This window comes from Miniopterus schreibersii, assembly GCF_964146895.1.
Source record: "Miniopterus schreibersii genome assembly, contig: HAP1_SCAFFOLD_172, whole genome shotgun sequence".
Classification (NCBI taxonomy): domain Eukaryota; kingdom Metazoa; phylum Chordata; class Mammalia; order Chiroptera; family Miniopteridae; genus Miniopterus; species Miniopterus schreibersii.
In genome coordinates this window covers 17,125-40,392 of record NW_027669734.1, presented here as the reverse complement: position 1 = coordinate 40,392, position 23,268 = coordinate 17,125, and the positions used below count along the sequence as shown (strand labels likewise).

The 23,268-nt window shown below is 38.3% G+C and overlaps 1 protein-coding gene across 1 annotated transcript in view; it reads right to left on the bottom strand.

The window, feature by feature from the left end:
• The window catches only part of LOC308552083 (uncharacterized protein), a gene marked incomplete at both ends in the record, with an annotated part of 78,822 nt that overhangs the window by 38,593 nt on the left and 16,961 nt on the right, over positions 1-23,268 (bottom strand). The window contains 6 exons of the mRNA XM_081163044.1: positions 777-860; positions 4,803-4,886; positions 9,439-9,522; positions 13,900-13,983; positions 17,926-18,009; positions 22,562-22,645. Of these exons, the coding sequence (XP_081019170.1) occupies positions 777-860; positions 4,803-4,886; positions 9,439-9,522; positions 13,900-13,983; positions 17,926-18,009; positions 22,562-22,645 (504 nt within the window). The remainder of the gene's footprint in view (positions 1-776; positions 861-4,802; positions 4,887-9,438; positions 9,523-13,899; positions 13,984-17,925; positions 18,010-22,561; positions 22,646-23,268) is intronic.

Genomic DNA, 23,268 nt, shown 5'->3' with positions numbered 1-23,268 from the left:
GTGTGCCTGGTAATTTACTGAGTGATGAGGCAGGCCTATTGCATATTTTACTGAAGTCTCAATCAGTGCAGTGTCAAGCTTCTAGTCCTGTCCCTGTGAGGGCATGGACTTGGGGCATGAACACCATCACTTTTGGATGACTTTTGCTTACAAAGGGTCTCTTTTATTCTCTCCTTTCCCTGGTTGTTCACTTAACCTGCCCACTTCCTTTGGTACCATATTCAGGATTGTGACAAAATGTGTCTACAACTGATCTGTCCAGACAAGGAGCACTAATCTATTCTTTGAACTTTATTAAACAAACAAACACAAGGGTCACTACTTCAACTGAGATATTAGAAATTTGCCTAATAGTGTAAACTCATGGAGGGCATTAATAGTAAATGCAATATCTATTTCTAAAATCCTCTTCTAATCCCATTGAGAAAGTAGCTTTTCAGCTTCTGCAAATGCAAAGCAACCACCAAATTGGGTCTGAAAACATAAACTGAGTGAAATGATATTTTAAAGGCTTCCATCAAGCATATTCTAAGCTCACCATAGCATTGGCATTTTGTGGATCAGGTTAAATAGACAAATTCTAAAACATGTATTATGCATCTAATTATCCATTGGGACAATTTGTAGCCCTCTACTAATTACAAGAAGAAATTATGGAGATGTTGCATCAGGTAATAATTACATACAGATACTGTGGTCTTTGAAGCTCCAAACTTAAATAAATTTCTGAGAAGACAAATAAACCATAAATAGAGAGTAAATATTCTTGTTCTTACCAGATTGTTGCTTTGATTGTGTCCTGACTTCCCCCTTTATTATACGTTTTCCAAAAGCACTGGGTAAGTGTTCTGTGTCAAGCTCTAGAGAAATAAGCAGTATTAAATAAGTTCTTTACGATAAATATTAACATATGTGTGTTGATATTTGTGTGTGTGTTGCTGTGTGTGTGTAAGTGTGCTTGTGTCTAATACCCAGCTAAATAGCAGTTTTTCTCAGAAAAAACAGTATGATGAAATACCTGTGTTTCAGCTATAAATACTTTAGAATCATTAGAGCCCTTAGCCATCACATAAGTCTCATTGTACTGAGGCTTATTTATGTTTAGGGATTTGACCAAGGTGACATATCCAGCTAATGACTAATTCAATAACAAACTGAATTAAATGATTAAATTAATCATTGCTTAAATGGGCCTTTTCTCATAACATACAAATTCTTTTGCAAATTTAAAACTTCTGAGAGAGCTGATCTTAATAGCATAACTTTCATGTGTATAAAAACACACATTTATATTGGAAAGGTAAACCTGGAGGGGTGAGTCCAAACACTGTTCCCCAGGTCAGGTTGCAAACTATAGTCATCATAGTTGCAGAACCCTAGTGTGAAGCAGCCATTCTTGGACTTGTCCAAGAATATATCCATGTCCTCCCCGCCTTTTGTTATATAAGTGTAAAACAAGTTGCCATTAGCTAGGTTTGGAAAAGAATGACAGGTAATTTGAGGACAGAGATAAAGCTTATGCCCTTTCAAATCTTATAAGCATCTACATCATCTAGCTGGAGAGGGGAAAACTGGTAATGTACAGTTTTTTGGGAATTGGTAGTATGCAATTTTCCATTTGAACTATCAGGTGATTTTGACCTTTACCTGGATTTGGAAATGACTTTCTAGCTCAATGACAAAAGCATAAAAATGTAACTTATTTGAAAATACTGCATCTTGCAGGAAGGTTAAATACAATGGTGACTCAGAGCCACCGCCTGGGTAAAATTTTCTGGGAAAACAAGCAAACAAACAAACTCACACAAACAAAAAAGTGGTTCCAATGCAAAATGTAGCTGAGACAGAAACTTGTCATGATGCAGGTATCATATAATGAAAGCCTTGTTTTGGTGAAATGACTGAGCCCATGAATATCAACATGGTAGTACAAATATACCACCCTAGCAATCTAAGTAGAGGTGAAGTCAGGATATGGCATCATTAGCAAAGCAAAAGACACACTGGATTGGGCAGAAAAACATTCCTACAGTAAGTTATGATATCTGTCAAAGTAATATTGGTTACGGCAACACAGGACAGGAGAACCTTAGGTGGCATATTTTATTTTGACAAATACGTTGAGAGGAATTGATTCACTTGAAGTGAGGGAGCAAAAATATTTAAATAATCACAAAGGCAATGAGATGTCCCCAAAGTACAGATTGGCATTAACAGTGTGAGAAGAAAGGTATGCTGTGGAGAATCTATAATCTATTAAGAGGTAGAATATTTTATTACACAAAATTGGACCATGGCGTTTAAGTCTTCTTTTAAAAAATACAATTTTTTTAAGGTATCTAAGCTATTTTATAAAAACACATAGAACATAGTTCTGTACAATATTCCCATATTAAATGACTTTTCAATGGTTGTTAGTAGTTCAGAGAGATGAGTCACAATCACTATAGTCACCCTTCAGTATATGCTGCATATTTATACTAAATAAATTCCAGGGTAATATAGAATTGTGGTAAACGCTGGCCAAAGGGATTATTATTCACGTCCTGGGTGGGACAGAAGCAGTCTCCATGAGATTCATCATGATTCACAGAATAGTGCATAAAATCAAATTTAAAAATCATTAATCATTTATTTCTGGGGTTTTCCTCTTGATAAATTTGATTCATGATTGGCCATGGGGGGCAGATACTGGATAAGTTAAAATTGCACATATTGGGGACTGGCTTACTGAATACACCTAAGATACTTGTGATACTTAATTTTAAATAACTGTGTGCCCTCGGAGGACACTAAGAGAACAAAGAAGGAGAAGGTATGTATTTACCAAGTTCTGTCCCATCAGCCTCCATATTTACAATCCCTGGTCTCTTTATTTGGTTCCTGGCATTTGAGTAAACATCTGTTGTATCATCTTGCTGAAATACATTGGACTCCCACACAAGTATTTTGTGCTGCTACAGTCAACTGTATTACTTTTCCATATTTCATAGGCACAACAATGCAATGGTATACATATTGATTCTGCAGTTCCAATTATAGCGAAAGAACATGCGTCCCTCCTGTGTTTGGGAATTTTAGAATTCCTTGAACCCATACTCCATTTAGGGAGGGTTTCAGATTACTGGGAGCAGTCAATGGATTTCAACATAAAGAGACATTTTTTACTGTTATTGTTAAGGGAGGTCAGCTAGCCAAAGATCCCACATTTTACAAAAAATTTGGAAATTTCTTTTTCTCACCTTGACTTTGAAAGGTACGTTGGATAGATGGAACATTTTTTTTACAGTTTGTTCTATGAGGCCTTGGAATGTGCCATGCCCCCGCCTGCAGGCTTTCCTAGTTGGTGATGGGAAGTCACCACTTCATCCTACCAGGTTTCTCTTTTCCATGATGAGTTGTTTCCCATTTGTGGCTTTTATAATCATCTCTGTCTTTCCTAAATTTTATCATGTGGGGCCGGGTTATACATTATTCTGCACATATTCTACTTAGATTTCATTGAGCATGGATGTGGAAATTGATATTGACCATTGAATACGTTGAAAAATTTCAACCATTGTTTCTTCCAATGCTTTCTTTTCCCCAGTTTCTCTCTGTTCTGCTTTTGCAGCTCCCATTACTTTCAGTGCAGAGATCCTTTCTTCTGATTTTCCCAATCTACTCTTGAGCCCCTCTAGTGAATTTTACCTTACAGATATTGGAATTTCAAGGGGAAAATTTTCAGTTTTTTTATTTTCATACATCTTTTTATCTCTTTGGTGACATGTTTCTTTAATGAGCCCTTGTCACCTATATTCCTTTCACCCCTCAGCATGGGACTCTTTATTTAATATAATACTAAGTTAATCTGCATCCTACAACTGGAATATACAAAAAGTTTTTGCGGCCTGTTCTTCTCCTGTGTATAGTTCATACTTGCTGTTTCTTTGCACGTCTCCTGCATTTTGTTTTAAACCTGCACATTTTAGGCAATGTATGGTAGCAAACATGGGTACTGGGCTCCCATCCAGTTGGAGGCGTGTTGTCATTGTGTGCCTGATAATTTACTAAGTGATGAGGCAGGCCTACTGCATATTTTACTGAAATCTCAATCCCTGTAGTGTCAAGCTTCTAGTCCTGTCCCTGTGAGGGCATGGACTTGGGGCATGAACACCATCACTTTTGGATGACAGTTGTTTTGAAAGGGTCTCTTTTATGGTTTCCTTCCCTGATGGCTCTCTTAACCTTCTTACTTCCTTTGGTACCATATCCAAGATCGTGACAAAGTGTGCCAAGGACTGATCTTCCAGAAGAAGGAACACTAAGCTATACTTTAACTGTAGGCAAAAAGTGCACACAAAAAAATAGTCTCCTCAGTACGTGAGATATTAGAAATTTGCCCGATAGTTTCATCACACGGACGGAATTCATAATCAATGCAATATTGATTTTCTATATTCCACCTCTACTCCCATCAATAAGGTAGCTTTTCTGCTTTTGCAAAACCCAAGCAAGTATCCAATTGGGCCTGACAATGAAAGTGAGCAGAATAGCATTTTAAAGACTTCCCTGAAGAATACTCCCAGATCATGATAGCATTGGATTTCTGGGGATCGCTTTAAAGGGACGAGTTCTGAGATATGTATTATGTATCTAATAGTCCCTTGATGTAGCTGCTAAAGATCTACTAACTATAGGAAGGAACTATGGAGATATTTTATCATGAAATTATAGCCTATACAGACTGAAGGTCGAAGCTTTAATAAACTTTTGAGAATTTAAAAAAACCATAAATTAACTTGAGATATTCTTGTTCTTACCAGCGTGGCTCTTAGATGGTGTCTTGACTTCCCCCTTTATTATACCTCTTCCAAAAGCACCGGGTAAGTGTTCTGCATCAGGCTCTAGAGAAATAAGCAGTTTTAAATCAGTTTGTAAGGTAAATATTGACATATGTGTGTTGATGTTTGTGTGTGTGTGTGTGCATCTTGGTTTGCATGTGTACGTGCGCTTGTGTCTAGTACTCCTCTGAGTCGCAGTTTTCCACAGGAAAGAATTATACGGAAATATCTTTATTCAGAAAGAAACACTTTGAATCACTATAGCCTTTTACCATCACATAAATCTCATTGTACTGAAGGTTATCCGTGTTTAGTGATTTGACCAAGGTGACATATCCAGCTAATGACAAAATTCAATCACAAAATGAGGTCTCCTAGTTGCTTTAATGGGTCTGTGCTCGTAACATACAAACTCTTTTGAAAATTTAAAACTTCCTACAGCTGATCTGAGTCACACAACTTTCATGTGAACCAAAAGCACATTTATAGTTGAAGGGTAAACATGGAGGGGTGGGTTCAAACTCTATTACCCAGGTCAGATTGCAAATGATAGTCATCATAGTGCCAAAACCCTACCATAAGCCTGAAAGTCTTAGACCACGCCCTTGCCCTCCTTTTGTTATTTAAGTGCAAAGCAATTAGGCATTAGGTAGCATTGGAAAGGAATAACAGGTAACTTGTGTACACAGGTAAAGCTTCCATCCTCTCAGTTCTGATAACCATTAGATTTTCTACTGGGGCGGGGAAATGGCCAATTTACAGGAATATGAGCACTGGTATTGTGTCCCTATCCATTGGGAACTTTAAGTGACTTTCCTTATTGCTGTGTTTGGAAGCTACTCTCTAGGCCCAAAGGCAGAGAAATTATAATGAAATGTACTTGTAAAGACTGCATCTAATTTGGCCAGTGTGTCTCAGTGGTAGTGCGTCAGCCCATGCACCAAGAGGTCACAGGTTTGATTCCCAGTCAGGGCACATGCTCGGGTCGCTGGCCTGGTCCCCACTGGGGGCGTGCAGGGGGCAGCCCATCGCTGTTTCTCTCTCGTCGATATTTTTATGTCTCTCGCCCTCCCTCTTCGTCTTTCCAAAATCAATAAAATTATATTGAATAAAAAACGGAATCCTGCAAAAAGAACAATTAGTATGATGAGTGTGAGTCACCTACTGTGTAAGGTTTTCTGAACAAAAACACAAAACAAAATAGGTTTCAACACAAAGTGTAACTGAGACGGAAACTTGCCATGATGCAGACATCACGGACTGGAAGCCTTGCTTTGGTCAAATGACTGAGCCCACGTGTATCACCATGGTAGTACAAACATATCAACACAGCAACCTAGGCAGAGGTGAAGTCTTGATGTGGCATCCTTAGCAACGCCAAAGACACACTGGATTGGGCAGACGACTTTGCAGCAGTAAGTCATGCCATTTGTGAAAGAGACCAGTTAGAGCAACACGTGACAGGAGAAGCATTGCAGATATATTTTAATGCTTGGTCTTCCCCGAAAAAATACAATTAGAAGAATTGTTGCGTTTGAATTGAGGGAGCAAAAAATTTAGAGGATCAGAAAGGCGATAAGAGCCCTTGAGTGCAGGTTGTGCTTAACACTGCGAGCCAAAAAGGCATATGGTGGATAAACCTATAATCCATTAACAGGCACAATTTTCTTATTTCACAAAATCCTACCATTGCCTTTAAGTCTTTTTTAAAAATCCTATCGTTCTTGAAGTTACCTAATCTATTTGTTTACAATATATTTTATCGTTGAGAGTTTTACAGATGTTCGCCTGTAACATAGAACATAAATATCTACAATATTTCCATAATATATCACTTTTCAATGTCTGTTAGTTTTTCAGAGAGTTGGGCCACAATCACCATAGTCACCCTTCTGTGTATGCTGCAGATTTCTACTGTATGAATTCCAGGGCGATATAGAATTTTGGTTGCCACACAGTTTTATTCCCTCTTACCCAGTTTTCTGCTGCTGTAGTGCATATTGCGTGTGTGAATATGAGAAGCGTTACCCAAATGCTGCTTAAATGATTTATTTATGAAACTAAAATTTTTAGGGAAGCTGAGAGACAGATTTAAGGAAGGATATATTTAGGGTGTTTGCTATATAACTGCCTAATTTACAATCTCTGGTTCTTTGTTTTCTTCCTAGGGATCTAGTGTCACTTTCTGATTCATCCGTATCCTCCCCATCTTTTGTATGCAGCTTTGTGAAAAATAATATATGTCTAGAGGTGAATGTCCCAACAACATATGTTATGCTTTTAGTTCAACAGAGGTGCCTTTTAAAACAATTAAGAAAAGAGTCAGTTATCTGTTTACACGGCCTTCCATCATTCTAGAATTCTTTTGAGTGATTTGTGTGTGTGTTTTTAATTTTTTAAATTTCTATTGTGTGGATTTAAATTACTGTGTGAGATTACCTACTTTCCTTAGTATTTACTGTAGAGCAAGTCTGCCCACAATGAATTCTCCCTCCTTTTATTTATTTTGGAATCTCTTTATCTCACCTTCACTTTGGAAAATAGTTTGCCGATACAACATTCCAATTTCTCAGAATTTTCTCACCCATTTTGACCGTTCCATCCCATGCCTTTGACATCCAGAGGCTCTGATACTCTGTCACCTGCGCACCTGCCTTGGTGTGTTTTTCCTTTTCCTCAATCAGCTGTTTTTCCCTTTGTCGTTCAACATTTTTAGCATAATGGGTCTGGTTGTGGATCTCTGTGCTCATTCAACTTAGATTCCATTCATTTAGGATGCCAATGTGGTTTAATAACTTGCATTGAATACTGTTCAAGATTTCTGGCTTTCTGTCTTCACATATTTTTGCTGCTTATTTTTTCTCTACTCTCCTTCCGGTATTCCCATGACCATAAGTGTGCTGACTCTCTCTTCAGGCAAATCAAACCTTCCTTTGAAACCCTCCCTTGACTTTTTCCCCATTTTACTTATTGTATATTTCAACTCCAAAATTTGCATTTGATTCTTTCATATAAATTTTAATCTTGTGGTTGATACTACCTATTTGATGAACTGAGTTCATCATACCGTCCTTTTACTGTGCACATATTTCTTTTTTTACAAAAGGGCCATATTTGACATCCCTGCATTGAGCCATTAATTGGGTCGCTCTTTACAAGAGCGATGGCTCACCTTGGTAACTCTCCCAATGTTTCAAACATTTTCATTAGTATTATACTTGTTATGGTGATATGTAAGCAGGGATCTTTGATGTTACTCTTGTAATTGTTTTGGACTGCGTCTTAGCATGCCCATGTAAGATGACAACCTTACCTCATAAAGGTTGTGCATTATCTGATTCTCCACTCACGCACCATTCCTGTCCCTTTTCCTTACCTTTGGTCTCCCTATTCCCTGAGACACAACAATAATGAAATTAAGCCCATTGATAACCCCACATTGGCCGCTAAGTGTACAAGTGAATGGAAGAATCTCACATCTGTCCCCTATTTCAAACACTAGACATGATTAAGTTCAGGAAGGAAGGCATGACAAAAGCCCAGACAGGCCTAAAGCTAGGCCTCCTGTGGCAGTAAGCCTGGTAGGGAATACAGAGAAAGAGTTTAGAAGGACATTAATGGTGATACTACACAAAACCCAACAAGGATAAGATAGCAAAATGGCCTAAGTTTTGAAGTGGGGAAAATTTTAGTTGTTTGGATACAAGGACAAGCCAGCTACAACATTCCCTTAGGCCTAACCCTGACCCAGAGCAAGACCCTACCTCTCTTCGATACTACGAAAATGGCAGAGAAAAGTTTGAAGCTCATAGAGATCGGTTCAAGGGCTAAGGAAAAGTAGTCATCCCCATAAGCATAAAAGTGCCAGGCGAAGCAGCAAGTGCTCATGGAGAAGCTGTAGCAACTATGCCAGGAGCTCTAGCAAAGGTAGTTAGTGAAGATGGCCAAACCACAGAGCAGATTTTCAATGGAGACAAAGTAGCCTCATATTTGAAGAAGATGCCAACAGGTACCTGCATAGCTAGAGAGGAGATGTCAGTGACTACCTCTGGAATTTCAAGCAACAGGCTTACCCATATTGTTGGGATTTCATGCACCTGGAGACTTTACTGTGATGCCAATGCACGTTTGCCATTCTAAACATCCAAGGAATCGTCAGATCTATGCTCAATCTCCTGTGCCTGTGGGCTCTACTCTAATGGGAAAATCAGAGCCCTGATGACAGCATATCTGCTTACAACATAGGTTTCTGAATATTTTGGCTCATTGTTGAGAACTACCATTCAGAAACAAAGAATCCTTTCCAAAAATTGCTGCAATTGGACATGGCCCCTGCTCACCCAAGAGCTTTGATGTTGATGGGCAACGACATGAATGGTGTTGCACAACAGCTCAAACTACATCCATTCTGAAGCACATGGGTGAAAAGGAGTAATTTTGAGTCATTTCAAGTCTTATTATATTGGAAATGCGTTTTGAAATTCCAGATAGCAATAGCTCTGAAGGATGTGCACACAGTAAGTTGTAAACATTCAGCGAATGACCCATAATGATATATGCCATTAACAAAACCAGTGCTTCACAGGAGAGGTCAAAATATCTACAGTAATCTTACCACGGAGTTCAAACGCTTGGGTCTTGAGTTGTCTCTTTATTAAGCCAGTCACAAATGCTTCCGATGCATGTTCTGCATTACTCTCTAGAGAAACAGAGAGATTTCTAAGCACATCATATAATCTCTTACATACAAATCATTTGCATAAGAACATATACATATGTCTATATATTTCCATGATCGTGTGTGTATGTTGCCTGTAACTCGGTGTTTTAGTATACGGAGAAATAGTAAATCGAAATATCTGGTTGCAGGTCCACAAAACTTTAAATTGGATCAGACTGAGCAGGGATATCAGGCATATTATGGTGATGTTTGGAGGTGTTTAGTGACCTATGGAAATCCCAGGATCCAGGAAATGACAAAATTGATATCCTTTTTAGGAGCTATGCCTCATAATTCCTTAAACAGTGCTTATCCATACAAATTCTCTCTTATGCAAATTGAAATCATCCTAGAGAAATTATGATAATTAAATTACTTCCAGGCTTATATTAAATGCACACCCTTTCTGTAGGGATGTAACACATGAAGTAGAATTGAACTGTTTGTTTGCTTGCTTGCTTTTTACCACAGAGCAGTTGCTAACCATACACTGTTTCGTCCCAGAAATTTACAGGGAGCGAGAAATACTTTGACCCATCCAGGAAAATTTGTATTCTTCTTTTTTGTTCTCTAACTATAAACCACGGAGATATCAGTGATTTAAAAGAAAAAAAAAAAAAAAGGACATTGATTGGATGGAGAAAAAAATGGCCTCTGAGGTTTATTTGTCATGCAGACCTTGTGACATGCATAAAGGAAACGGTTAAGTTTGTAGCAGTACCAAGGTCCTGTTGGATCCATTTCCACTTGAGTTTTCATATGATTCAAACGTTTTCCTATAATTAGCAACTATTAACTGAGTCCAGTGACATAAAGAATGCAGGATAGGTATGAAAGAGAAATGAGTATTATGAGAGGGCTAACTAAGATTGGTGGCCTAGGTTGACTTTGGGGCCAACAGTGCCTTGGGTGGAAGTCAGATCTAGCAGACCATGCAAGCGTAGGAAACCTCTCATGGTCCTGACACTGCACAGCAGAACTCTTGCTTTCAAGAAATGGCTGAGCCCGCGAATGAATTTAAAAGTTCCCACTGTGATTCTGCCGGCCCAAAAGTTCCAGACCCCTTTCTTCACAGTGAGGGTACCGGCTGGCGTATGTATCCTTACCTAAATAAACAAAAATGTCTCATATTGGGCAGAAGTAATGTTCATTAATTGATTAGAAATATTTAGTGGAGGATACATGAGCCATTGCCACACAAACCTGGCGAAAATTAGCTGATACATTTCAGCTCCTCTGTTCTTTCTCCAATAGGTAAAGTCAGAAATACCAAGTCAAAAGAATCAGCTATGAACGTATTCTAAGATAAGTAGGAGGCAATCAGAATAGTATTTGATGGGAAAATGCTGGAAAAACATGTAATACAGTAAGAATCACAATTTTCTTCCCAAAGAGGTCTTTCCATTGTTTTAAATCTTCTTTGATCTCTCCTGCTTTGTAGTTCAGATAGCTATTTTTATCAAAAATACAGCATTCCATTCATTTTTTCACTTCAAGTGTGAAATTCCATGTGTTTTCAAAATTTATATTCAGATGTGTGTAAAGGCCAAGTTTGACAAGTTTAGGATCCATTTCAGATTGAAACTAAGTAAACGCCAGAAACATCTAGAAATGCTACTCCTATAAAGCTGTTAGCTCTCTCCTCTTTTTGTGCTATTATTATAGAGCAGGCCCAGCTTATGTGCCAGGGATACACCTCCTGTGCATGAATGTTTGGAAACGTGAGTTGTACTAAACCCGAAATGTATATGAGCTTTCGTAAGCATGCTTCCCGAGGCTAAGATTGCTGTCTTCTCTTTGGCATATCCAAACTGCCAGCATCGTTACTCTGACCCATTTGGGTCAGAATGAAGGAAAATCAGGTTTACTTGAACACCAGCACTGCCATACCATGACAGCGTTCACCAGTGTGATAACCGAGAAGGCTACCGAGGGCGTAAAGGGCAGGTAGGGTACTCAAGTGTGTAAACTCTGGCCAAAGGGATTGTTATTCATGTCCTGGGTTGGACAGAGGCAGTCCCCATGAGATTCATCAAGATTCACAGAATTGTGCATAAACTCATTAAACTCATTTAAAACTCAATAATCATTTATTTCTGGAATTTTCCATTTGATAAATTCAATTTGTGATTGACTATGGATAGCAGAACCTGCACAAATTAAAACTGCACACACGGGTGACTGCGTTGCTGAATACACCTGAGATATTGGTGATACTCATTGTCAAATGACTGTGTGCCCTCTGAGGACACTAAGAGAAGAAGGAAGAGGAGGTATGTATTTACCAAATTCTGTTCTATTAGCCTGCGTATTTATAATTCCTGGTTCTCTTCATTTGCTTCTCAGCATTTGAGTAAACAACTGCTGTATCATCTTACTGAAATGCATTGGTCTCCCACACAATTATTTTGTGCTGCCACATTCAACTGTATTACTTTTCCATATTTCATAGGCACGACAATACAATGGTACACATATTGATTCTGCAGTTGCCTTTTGAATCAACTATGGAGGCAGAACTTGCATCCCTGCCGTGAACTGGAAGTTTAGAATTCCTTGAACCCATCCTCCATTTAGGGTGGGTTTCAGATTACTGCCTGCAGTCAATTGATTTCAACATAAAAAACTTTCTTACTACTACTGATCTGGGAGGTCTGCTAGCACACAGATCTCTCATTAATTTTGTGTGAAATTTGGGATTCTGTGTCTCTCATCTTGCCATGGAAAGATTGTTTGGCTAGATGAAACATTCTTGGAGTCATTTTTCTTCTATTGGCTGGTTGAACATGCCTTCAATTGAACTTAAGGCCTCCCCAGTTTGTGATGGGAAGTCATCTCTTCATCTTACTATGTTTTTCTTTTCCGTGATGAGTTGTTTCCCATTTGTGGCTTTAATGATCATCACTGTCTTTCCTAAATTTTATCACGAGGGACCTGTTCATATATTACTTTGCACTCATTTTCCTTAAATTTCATTGAGCATGGATGTGAAAATTGATATTGATCATTGAATATGTTTGAACAATTTCAACCACTGTTTCTTCCAATGCTTTCCCTGCCCCAGTTTCTCTCTGTTCTACTTTTACAGCTCCCATTACAGTTAGTGTAGAGATCCTTTCTTCTGATTTTTCCAATCTACTCTCGAGCCCCTCTAGTGAAATTTACCTTACAGATATTGGAAATTCAAGGGGAAAATTTTCAGTTTTTTTATTTTATTCATCTTTTTATCTCTTTGGTGATATGTTTCTTTGATGAGCCTTTGTCACCTATATTTCTTTCACCTCTCATCATGGGATTCTTTATTTAATATAACAGTAAATTATTCAGCATCCTACCACTGGAATATACAAACAGAGGTTTTGCCACCTGTTCTTCTCCTGTGTATAGTTCATTCTTGCTGTTTCTTTGCATGTCTCCTGCATTTTGTTCTAAACCTGCACATTTTAGGCAATGTGTGGTAGCAAACATGGGTACTGGGCTCCCATCCAGTTGTAGGCCTGTTGTCTCCATTCTTGGAGTCATTTTTCTTCTATTAGCTGATTCAATATGACTTCAATTGAACTTCAGGCCTCCCCCGGTGGTGTGCCTGGTAATTTACTGAGTGATGAGGCAGGCCTATTGCATATTTTACTGAAGTCTCAATCAGTGCAGTGTCAAGCTTCTAGTCCTGTCCCTGTGAGGGCATGGACTTGGGGCATGAACACCATCACTTTTGGATGACTTTTGCTTACAAAGGGTCTCTTTTATTCTCTCCTTTCCCTGGTTGTTCACTTAACCTGCCCACTTCCTTTGGTACCATATTCAGGATTGTGACAAAATGTGTCTACAACTGATCTGTCCAGACAAGGAGCACTAATCTATTCTTTGAACTTTATTAAACAAACAAACACAAGGGTCACTACTTCAACTGAGATATTAGAAATTTGCCTAATAGTGTAAACTCATGGAGGGCATTAATAGTAAATGCAATATCTATTTCTAAAATCCTCTTCTAATCCCATTGAGAAAGTAGCTTTTCAGCTTCTGCAAATGCAAAGCAACCACCAAATTGGGTCTGAAAACATAAACTGAGTGAAATGATATTTTAAAGGCTTCCATCAAGCATATTCTAAGCTCACCATAGCATTGGCATTTTGTGGATCAGGTTAAATAGACAAATTCTAAAACATGTATTATGCATCTAATTATCCATTGGGACAATTTGTAGCCCTCTACTAATTACAAGAAGAAATTATGGAGATGTTGCATCAGGTAATAATTACATACAGATACTGTGGTCTTTGAAGCTCCAAACTTAAATAAATTTCTGAGAAGACAAATAAACCATAAATAGAGAGTAAATATTCTTGTTCTTACCAGATTGTTGCTTTGATTGTGTCCTGACTTCCCCCTTTATTATACGTTTTCCAAAAGCACTGGGTAAGTGTTCTGTGTCAAGCTCTAGAGAAATAAGCAGTATTAAATAAGTTCTTTACGATAAATATTAACATATGTGTGTTGATATTTGTGTGTGTGTTGCTGTGTGTGTGTAAGTGTGCTTGTGTCTAATACCCAGCTAAATAGCAGTTTTTCTCAGAAAAAACAGTATGATGAAATACCTGTGTTTCAGCTATAAATACTTTAGAATCATTAGAGCCCTTAGCCATCACATAAGTCTCATTGTACTGAGGCTTATTTATGTTTAGGGATTTGACCAAGGTGACATATCCAGCTAATGACTAATTCAATAACAAACTGAATTAAATGATTAAATTAATCATTGCTTAAATGGGCCTTTTCTCATAACATATAAATTCTTTTGCAAATTTAAAACTTCTGAGAGAGCTGATCTTAATAGCATAACTTTCATGTGTATAAAAACACACATTTATATTGGAAAGGTAAACCTGGAGGGGTGAGTCCAAACACTGTTCCCCAGGTCAGGTTGCAAACTATAGTCATCATAGTTGCAGAACCCTAGTGTGAAGCAGCCATTCTTGGACTTGTCCAAGAATATATCCATGTCCTCCCCGCCTTTTGTTATATAAGTGTAAAACAAGTTGCCATTAGCTAGGTTTGGAAAAGAATGACAGGTAATTTGAGGACAGAGATAAAGCTTATGCCCTTTCAAATCTTATAAGCATCTACATCATCTAGCTGGAGAGGGGAAAACTGGTAATGTACAGTTTTTTGGGAATTGGTAGTATGCAATTTTCCATTTGAACTATCAGGTGATTTTGACCTTTACCTGGATTTGGAAATGACTTTCTAGCTCAATGACAAAAGCATAAAAATGTAACTTATTTGAAAATACTGCATCTTGCAGGAAGGTTAAATACAATGGTGACTCAGAGCCACCGCCTGGGTAAAATTTTCTGGGAAAACAAGCAAACAAACAAACTCACACAAACAAAAAAGTGGTTCCAATGCAAAATGTAGCTGAGACAGAAACTTGTCATGATGCAGGTATCATATAATGAAAGCCTTGTTTTGGTGAAATGACTGAGCCCATGAATATCAACATGGTAGTACAAATATACCACCCTAGCAATCTAAGTAGAGGTGAAGTCAGGATATGGCATCATTAGCAAAGCAAAAGACACACTGGATTGGGCAGAAAAACATTCCTACAGTAAGTTATGATATCTGTCAAAGTAATATTGGTTACGGCAACACAGGACAGGAGAACCTTAGGTGGCATATTTTATTTTGACAAATACGTTGAGAGGAATTGATTCACTTGAAGTGAGGGAGCAAAAATATTTAAATAATCACAAAGGCAATGAGATGTCCCCAAAGTACAGATTGGCATTAACAGTGTGAGAAGAAAGGTATGCTGTGGAGAATCTATAATCTATTAAGAGGTAGAATATTTTATTACACAAAATTGGACCATGGCGTTTAAGTCTTCTTTTAAAAAATACAATTTTTTTAAGGTATCTAAGCTATTTTATAAAAACACATAGAACATAGTTCTGTACAATATTCCCATATTAAATGACTTTTCAATGGTTGTTAGTAGTTCAGAGAGATGAGTCACAATCACTATAGTCACCCTTCAGTATATGCTGCATATTTATACTAAATAAATTCCAGGGTAATATAGAATTGTGGTAAACGCTGGCCAAAGGGATTATTATTCACGTCCTGGGTGGGACAGAAGCAGTCTCCATGAGATTCATCATGATTCACAGAATAGTGCATAAAATCAAATTTAAAAATCATTAATCATTTATTTCTGGGGTTTTCCTCTTGATAAATTTGATTCATGATTGGCCATGGGGGGCAGATACTGGATAAGTTAAAATTGCACATATTGGGGACTGGCTTACTGAATACACCTAAGATACTTGTGATACTTAATTTTAAATAACTGTGTGCCCTCGGAGGACACTAAGAGAACAAAGAAGGAGAAGGTATGTATTTACCAAGTTCTGTCCCATCAGCCTCCATATTTATAATCCCTGGTCTCTTTATTTGGTTCCTGGCATTTGAGTAAACATCTGTTGTATCATCTTGCTGAAATACATTGGACTCCCACACAAGTATTTTGTGCTGCTACAGTCAACTGTATTACTTTTCCATATTTCATAGGCACAACAATGCAATGGTATACATATTGATTCTGCAGTTCCAATTATAGCGAAAGAACATGCGTCCCTCCTGTGTTTGGGAATTTTAGAATTCCTTGAACCCATACTCCATTTAGGGAGGGTTTCAGATTACTGGGAGCAGTCAATGGATTTCAACATAAAGAGACATTTTTTACTGTTATTGTTAAGGGAGGTCAGCTAGCCAAAGATCCCACATTTTACAAAAAATTTGGAAATTTCTTTTTCTCACCTTGACTTTGAAAGGTACGTTGGATAGATGGAACATTTTTTTTACAGTTTGTTCTATGAGGCCTTGGAATGTGCCATGCCCCCGCCTGCAGGCTTTCCTAGTTGGTGATGGGAAGTCACCACTTCATCCTACCAGGTTTCTCTTTTCCATGATGAGTTGTTTCCCATTTGTGGCTTTTATAATCATCTCTGTCTTTCCTAAATTTTATCATGTGGGGCCGGGTTATACATTATTCTGCACATATTCTACTTAGATTTCATTGAGCATGGATGTGGAAATTGATATTGACCATTGAATACGTTGAAAAATTTCAACCATTGTTTCTTCCAATGCTTTCTTTTCCCCAGTTTCTCTCTGTTCTGCTTTTGCAGCTCCCATTACTTTCAGTGCAGAGATCCTTTCTTCTGATTTTCCCAATCTACTCTTGAGCCCCTCTAGTGAATTTTACCTTACAGATATTGGAATTTCAAGGGGAAAATTTTCAGTTTTTTTATTTTCATACATCTTTTTATCTCTTTGGTGACATGTTTCTTTAATGAGCCCTTGTCACCTATATTCCTTTCACCCCTCAGCATGGGACTCTTTATTTAATATAATACTAAGTTAATCTGCATCCTACAACTGGAATATACAAAAAGTTTTTGCGGCCTGTTCTTCTCCTGTGTATAGTTCATACTTGCTGTTTCTTTGCACGTCTCCTGCATTTTGTTTTAAACCTGCACATTTTAGGCAATGTATGGTAGCAAACATGGGTACTGGGCTCCCATCCAGTTGGAGGCGTGTTGTCATTGTGTGCCTGATAATTTACTAAGTGATGAGGCAGGCCTACTGCATATTTTACTGAAATCTCAATCCCTGTAGTGTCAAGCTTCTAGTCCTGTCCCTGTGAGGGCATGGACTTGGGGCATGAACACCATCACTTTTGGATGACAGTTGTTTTGAAAGGGTCTCTTTTATGGTTTCCTTCCCTGATGGCTCTCTTAACCTTCTTACTTCCTTTGGTACCATATCCAAGATCGTGACAAAGTGTGCCAAGGACTGATCTTCCAGAAGAAGGAACACTAAGCTATACTTTAACTGTAGGCAAAAAGTGCACACAAAAAAATAGTCTCCTCAGTACGTGAGATATTAGAAATTTGCCCGATAGTTTCATCACACGGACGGAATTCATAATCAATGCAATATTGATTTTCTATATTCCACCTCTACTCCCATCAATAAGGTAGCTTTTCTGCTTTTGCAAAACCCAAGCAAGTATCCAATTGGGCCTGACAATGAAAGTGAGCAGAATAGCATTTTAAAGACTTCCCTGAAGAATACTCCCAGATCATGATAGCATTGGATTTCTGGGGATCGCTTTAAAGGGACGAGTTCTGAGATATGTATTATGTATCTAATAGTCCCTTGATGTAGCTGCTAAAGATCTACTAACTATAGGAAGGAACTATGGAGATATTTTATCATGAAATTATAGCCTATACAGACTGAAGGTCGAAGCTTTAATAAACTTTTGAGAATTTAAAAAAACCATAAATTAACTTGAGATATTCTTGTTCTTACCAGCGTGGCTCTTAGATGGTGTCTTGACTTCCCCCTTTATTATACCTCTTCCAAAAGCACCGGGTAAGTGTTCTGCATCAGGCTCTAGAGAAATAAGCAGTTTTAAATCAGTTTGTAAGGTAAATATTGACATATGTGTGTTGATGTTTGTGTGTGTGTGTGTGCATCTTGGTTTGCATGTGTACGTGCGCTTGTGTCTAGTACTCCTCTGAGTCGCAGTTTTCCACAGGAAAGAATTATACGGAAATATCTTTATTCAGAAAGAAACACTTTGAATCACTATAGCCTTTTACCATCACATAAATCTCATTGTACTGAAGGTTATCCGTGTTTAGTGATTTGACCAAGGTGACATATCCAGCTAATGACAAAATTCAATCACAAAATGAGGTCTCCTAGTTGCTTTAATGGGTCTGTGCTCGTAACATACAAACTCTTTTGAAAATTTAAAACTTCCTACAGCTGATCTGAGTCACACAACTTTCATGTGAACCAAAAGCACATTTATAGTTGAAGGGTAAACATGGAGGGGTGGGTTCAAACTCTATTACCCAGGTCAGATTGCAAATGATAGTCATCATAGTGCCAAAACCCTACCATAAGCCTGAAAGTCTTAGACCACGCCCTTGCCCTCCTTTTGTTATTTAAGTGCAAAGCAATTAGGCATTAGGTAGCATTGGAAAGGAATAACAGGTAACTTGTGTACACAGGTAAAGCTTCCATCCTCTCAGTTCTGATAACCATTAGATTTTCTACTGGGGCGGGGAAATGGCCAATTTACAGGAATATGAGCACTGGTATTGTGTCCCTATCCATTGGGAACTTTAAGTGACTTTCCTTATTGCTGTGTTTGGAAGCTACTCTCTAGGCCCAAAGGCAGAGAAATTATAATGAAATGTACTTGTAAAGACTGCATCTAATTTGGCCAGTGTGTCTCAGTGGTAGTGCGTCAGCCCATGCACCAAGAGGTCACAGGTTTGATTCCCAGTCAGGGCACATGCTCGGGTCGCTGGCCTGGTCCCCACTGGGGGCGTGCAGGGGGCAGCCCATCGCTGTTTCTCTCTCGTCGATATTTTTATGTCTCTCGCCCTCCCTCTTCGTCTTTCCAAAATCAATAAAATTATATTGAATAAAAAACGGAATCCTGCAAAAAGAACAATTAGTATGATGAGTGTGAGTCACCTACTGTGTAAGGTTTTCTGAACAAAAACACAAAACAAAATAGGTTTCAACACAAAGTGTAACTGAGACGGAAACTTGCCATGATGCAGACATCACGGACTGGAAGCCTTGCTTTGGTCAAATGACTGAGCCCACGTGTATCACCATGGTAGTACAAACATATCAACACAGCAACCTAGGCAGAGGTGAAGTCTTGATGTGGCATCCTTAGCAACGCCAAAGACACACTGGATTGGGCAGACGACTTTGCAGCAGTAAGTCATGCCATTTGTGAAAGAGACCAGTTAGAGCAACACGTGACAGGAGAAGCATTGCAGATATATTTTAATGCTTGGTCTTCCCCGAAAAAATACAATTAGAAGAATTGTTGCGTTTGAATTGAGGGAGCAAAAAATTTAGAGGATCAGAAAGGCGATAAGAGCCCTTGAGTGCAGGTTGTGCTTAACACTGCGAGCCAAAAAGGCATATGGTGGATAAACCTATAATCCATTAACAGGCACAATTTTCTTATTTCACAAAATCCTACCATTGCCTTTAAGTCTTTTTTAAAAATCCTATCGTTCTTGAAGTTACCTAATCTATTTGTTTACAATATATTTTATCGTTGAGAGTTTTACAGATGTTCGCCTGTAACATAGAACATAAATATCTACAATATTTCCATAATATATCACTTTTCAATGTCTGTTAGTTTTTCAGAGAGTTGGGCCACAATCACCATAGTCACCCTTCTGTGTATGCTGCAGATTTCTACTGTATGAATTCCAGGGCGATATAGAATTTTGGTTGCCACACAGTTTTATTCCCTCTTACCCAGTTTTCTGCTGCTGTAGTGCATATTGCGTGTGTGAATATGAGAAGCGTTACCCAAATGCTGCTTAAATGATTTATTTATGAAACTAAAATTTTTAGGGAAGCTGAGAGACAGATTTAAGGAAGGATATATTTAGGGTGTTTGCTATATAACTGCCTAATTTACAATCTCTGGTTCTTTGTTTTCTTCCTAGGGATCTAGTGTCACTTTCTGATTCATCCGTATCCTCCCCATCTTTTGTATGCAGCTTTGTGAAAAATAATATATGTCTAGAGGTGAATGTCCCAACAACATATGTTATGCTTTTAGTTCAACAGAGGTGCCTTTTAAAACAATTAAGAAAAGAGTCAGTTATCTGTTTACACGGCCTTCCATCATTCTAGAATTCTTTTGAGTGATTTGTGTGTGTGTTTTTAATTTTTTAAATTTCTATTGTGTGGATTTAAATTACTGTGTGAGATTACCTACTTTCCTTAGTATTTACTGTAGAGCAAGTCTGCCCACAATGAATTCTCCCTCCTTTTATTTATTTTGGAATCTCTTTATCTCACCTTCACTTTGGAAAATAGTTTGCCGATACAACATTCCAATTTCTCAGAATTTTCTCACCCATTTTGACCGTTCCATCCCATGCCTTTGACATCCAGAGGCTCTGATACTCTGTCACCTGCGCACCTGCCTTGGTGTGTTTTTCCTTTTCCTCAATCAGCTGTTTTTCCCTTTGTCGTTCAACATTTTTAGCATAATGGGTCTGGTTGTGGATCTCTGTGCTCATTCAACTTAGATTCCATTCATTTAGGATGCCAATGTGGTTTAATAACTTGCATTGAATACTGTTCAAGATTTCTGGCTTTCTGTCTTCACATATTTTTGCTGCTTATTTTTTCTCTACTCTCCTTCCGGTATTCCCATGACCATAAGTGTGCTGACTCTCTCTTCAGGCAAATCAAACCTTCCTTTGAAACCCTCCCTTGACTTTTTCCCCATTTTACTTATTGTATATTTCAACTCCAAAATTTGCATTTGATTCTTTCATATAAATTTTAATCTTGTGGTTGATACTACCTATTTGATGAACTGAGTTCATCATACCGTCCTTTTACTGTGCACATATTTCTTTTTTTACAAAAGGGCCATATTTGACATCCCTGCATTGAGCCATTAATTGGGTCGCTCTTTACAAGAGCGATGGCTCACCTTGGTAACTCTCCCAATGTTTCAAACATTTTCATTAGTATTATACTTGTTATGGTGATATGTAAGCAGGGATCTTTGATGTTACTCTTGTAATTGTTTTGGACTGCGTCTTAGCATGCCCATGTAAGATGACAACCTTACCTCATAAAGGTTGTGCATTATCTGATTCTCCACTCACGCACCATTCCTGTCCCTTTTCCTTACCTTTGGTCTCCCTATTCCCTGAGACACAACAATAATGAAATTAAGCCCATTGATAACCCCACATTGGCCGCTAAGTGTACAAGTGAATGGAAGAATCTCACATCTGTCCCCTATTTCAAACACTAGACATGATTAAGTTCAGGAAGGAAGGCATGACAAAAGCCCAGACAGGCCTAAAGCTAGGCCTCCTGTGGCAGTAAGCCTGGTAGGGAATACAGAGAAAGAGTTTAGAAGGACATTAATGGTGATACTACACAAAACCCAACAAGGATAAGATAGCAAAATGGCCTAAGTTTTGAAGTGGGGAAAATTTTAGTTGTTTGGATACAAGGACAAGCCAGCTACAACATTCCCTTAGGCCTAACCCTGACCCAGAGCAAGACCCTACCTCTCTTCGATACTACGAAAATGGCAGAGAAAAGTTTGAAGCTCATAGAGATCGGTTCAAGGGCTAAGGAAAAGTAGTCATCCCCATAAGCATAAAAGTGCCAGGCGAAGCAGCAAGTGCTCATGGAGAAGCTGTAGCAACTATGCCAGGAGCTCTAGCAAAGGTAGTTAGTGAAGATGGCCAAACCACAGAGCAGATTTTCAATGGAGACAAAGTAGCCTCATATTTGAAGAAGATGCCAACAGGTACCTGCATAGCTAGAGAGGAGATGTCAGTGACTACCTCTGGAATTTCAAGCAACAGGCTTACCCATATTGTTGGGATTTCATGCACCTGGAGACTTTACTGTGATGCCAATGCACGTTTGCCATTCTAAACATCCAAGGAATCGTCAGATCTATGCTCAATCTCCTGTGCCTGTGGGCTCTACTCTAATGGGAAAATCAGAGCCCTGATGACAGCATATCTGCTTACAACATAGGTTTCTGAATATTTTGGCTCATTGTTGAGAACTACCATTCAGAAACAAAGAATCCTTTCCAAAAATTGCTGCAATTGGACATGGCCCCTGCTCACCCAAGAGCTTTGATGTTGATGGGCAACGACATGAATGGTGTTGCACAACAGCTCAAACTACATCCATTCTGAAGCACATGGGTGAAAAGGAGTAATTTTGAGTCATTTCAAGTCTTATTATATTGGAAATGCGTTTTGAAATTCCAGATAGCAATAGCTCTGAAGGATGTGCACACAGTAAGTTGTAAACATTCAGCGAATGACCCATAATGATATATGCCATTAACAAAACCAGTGCTTCACAGGAGAGGTCAAAATATCTACAGTAATCTTACCACGGAGTTCAAACGCTTGGGTCTTGAGTTGTCTCTTTATTAAGCCAGTCACAAATGCTTCCGATGCATGTTCTGCATTACTCTCTAGAGAAACAGAGAGATTTCTAAGCACATCATATAATCTCTTACATACAAATCATTTGCATAAGAACATATACATATGTCTATATATTTCCATGATCGTGTGTGTATGTTGCCTGTAACTCGGTGTTTTAGTATACGGAGAAATAGTAAATCGAAATATCTGGTTGCAGGTCCACAAAACTTTAAATTGGATCAGACTGAGCAGGGATATCAGGCATATTATGGTGATGTTTGGAGGTGTTTAGTGACCTATGGAAATCCCAGGATCCAGGAAATGACAAAATTGATATCCTTTTTAGGAGCTATGCCTCATAATTCCTTAAACAGTGCTTATCCATACAAATTCTCTCTTATGCAAATTGAAATCATCCTAGAGAAATTATGATAATTAAATTACTTCCAGGCTTATATTAAATGCACACCCTTTCTGTAGGGATGTAACACATGAAGTAGAATTGAACTGTTTGTTTGCTTGCTTGCTTTTTACCACAGAGCAGTTGCTAACCATACACTGTTTCGTCCCAGAAATTTACAGGGAGCGAGAAATACTTTGACCCATCCAGGAAAATTTGTATTCTTCTTTTTTGTTCTCTAACTATAAACCACGGAGATATCAGTGATTT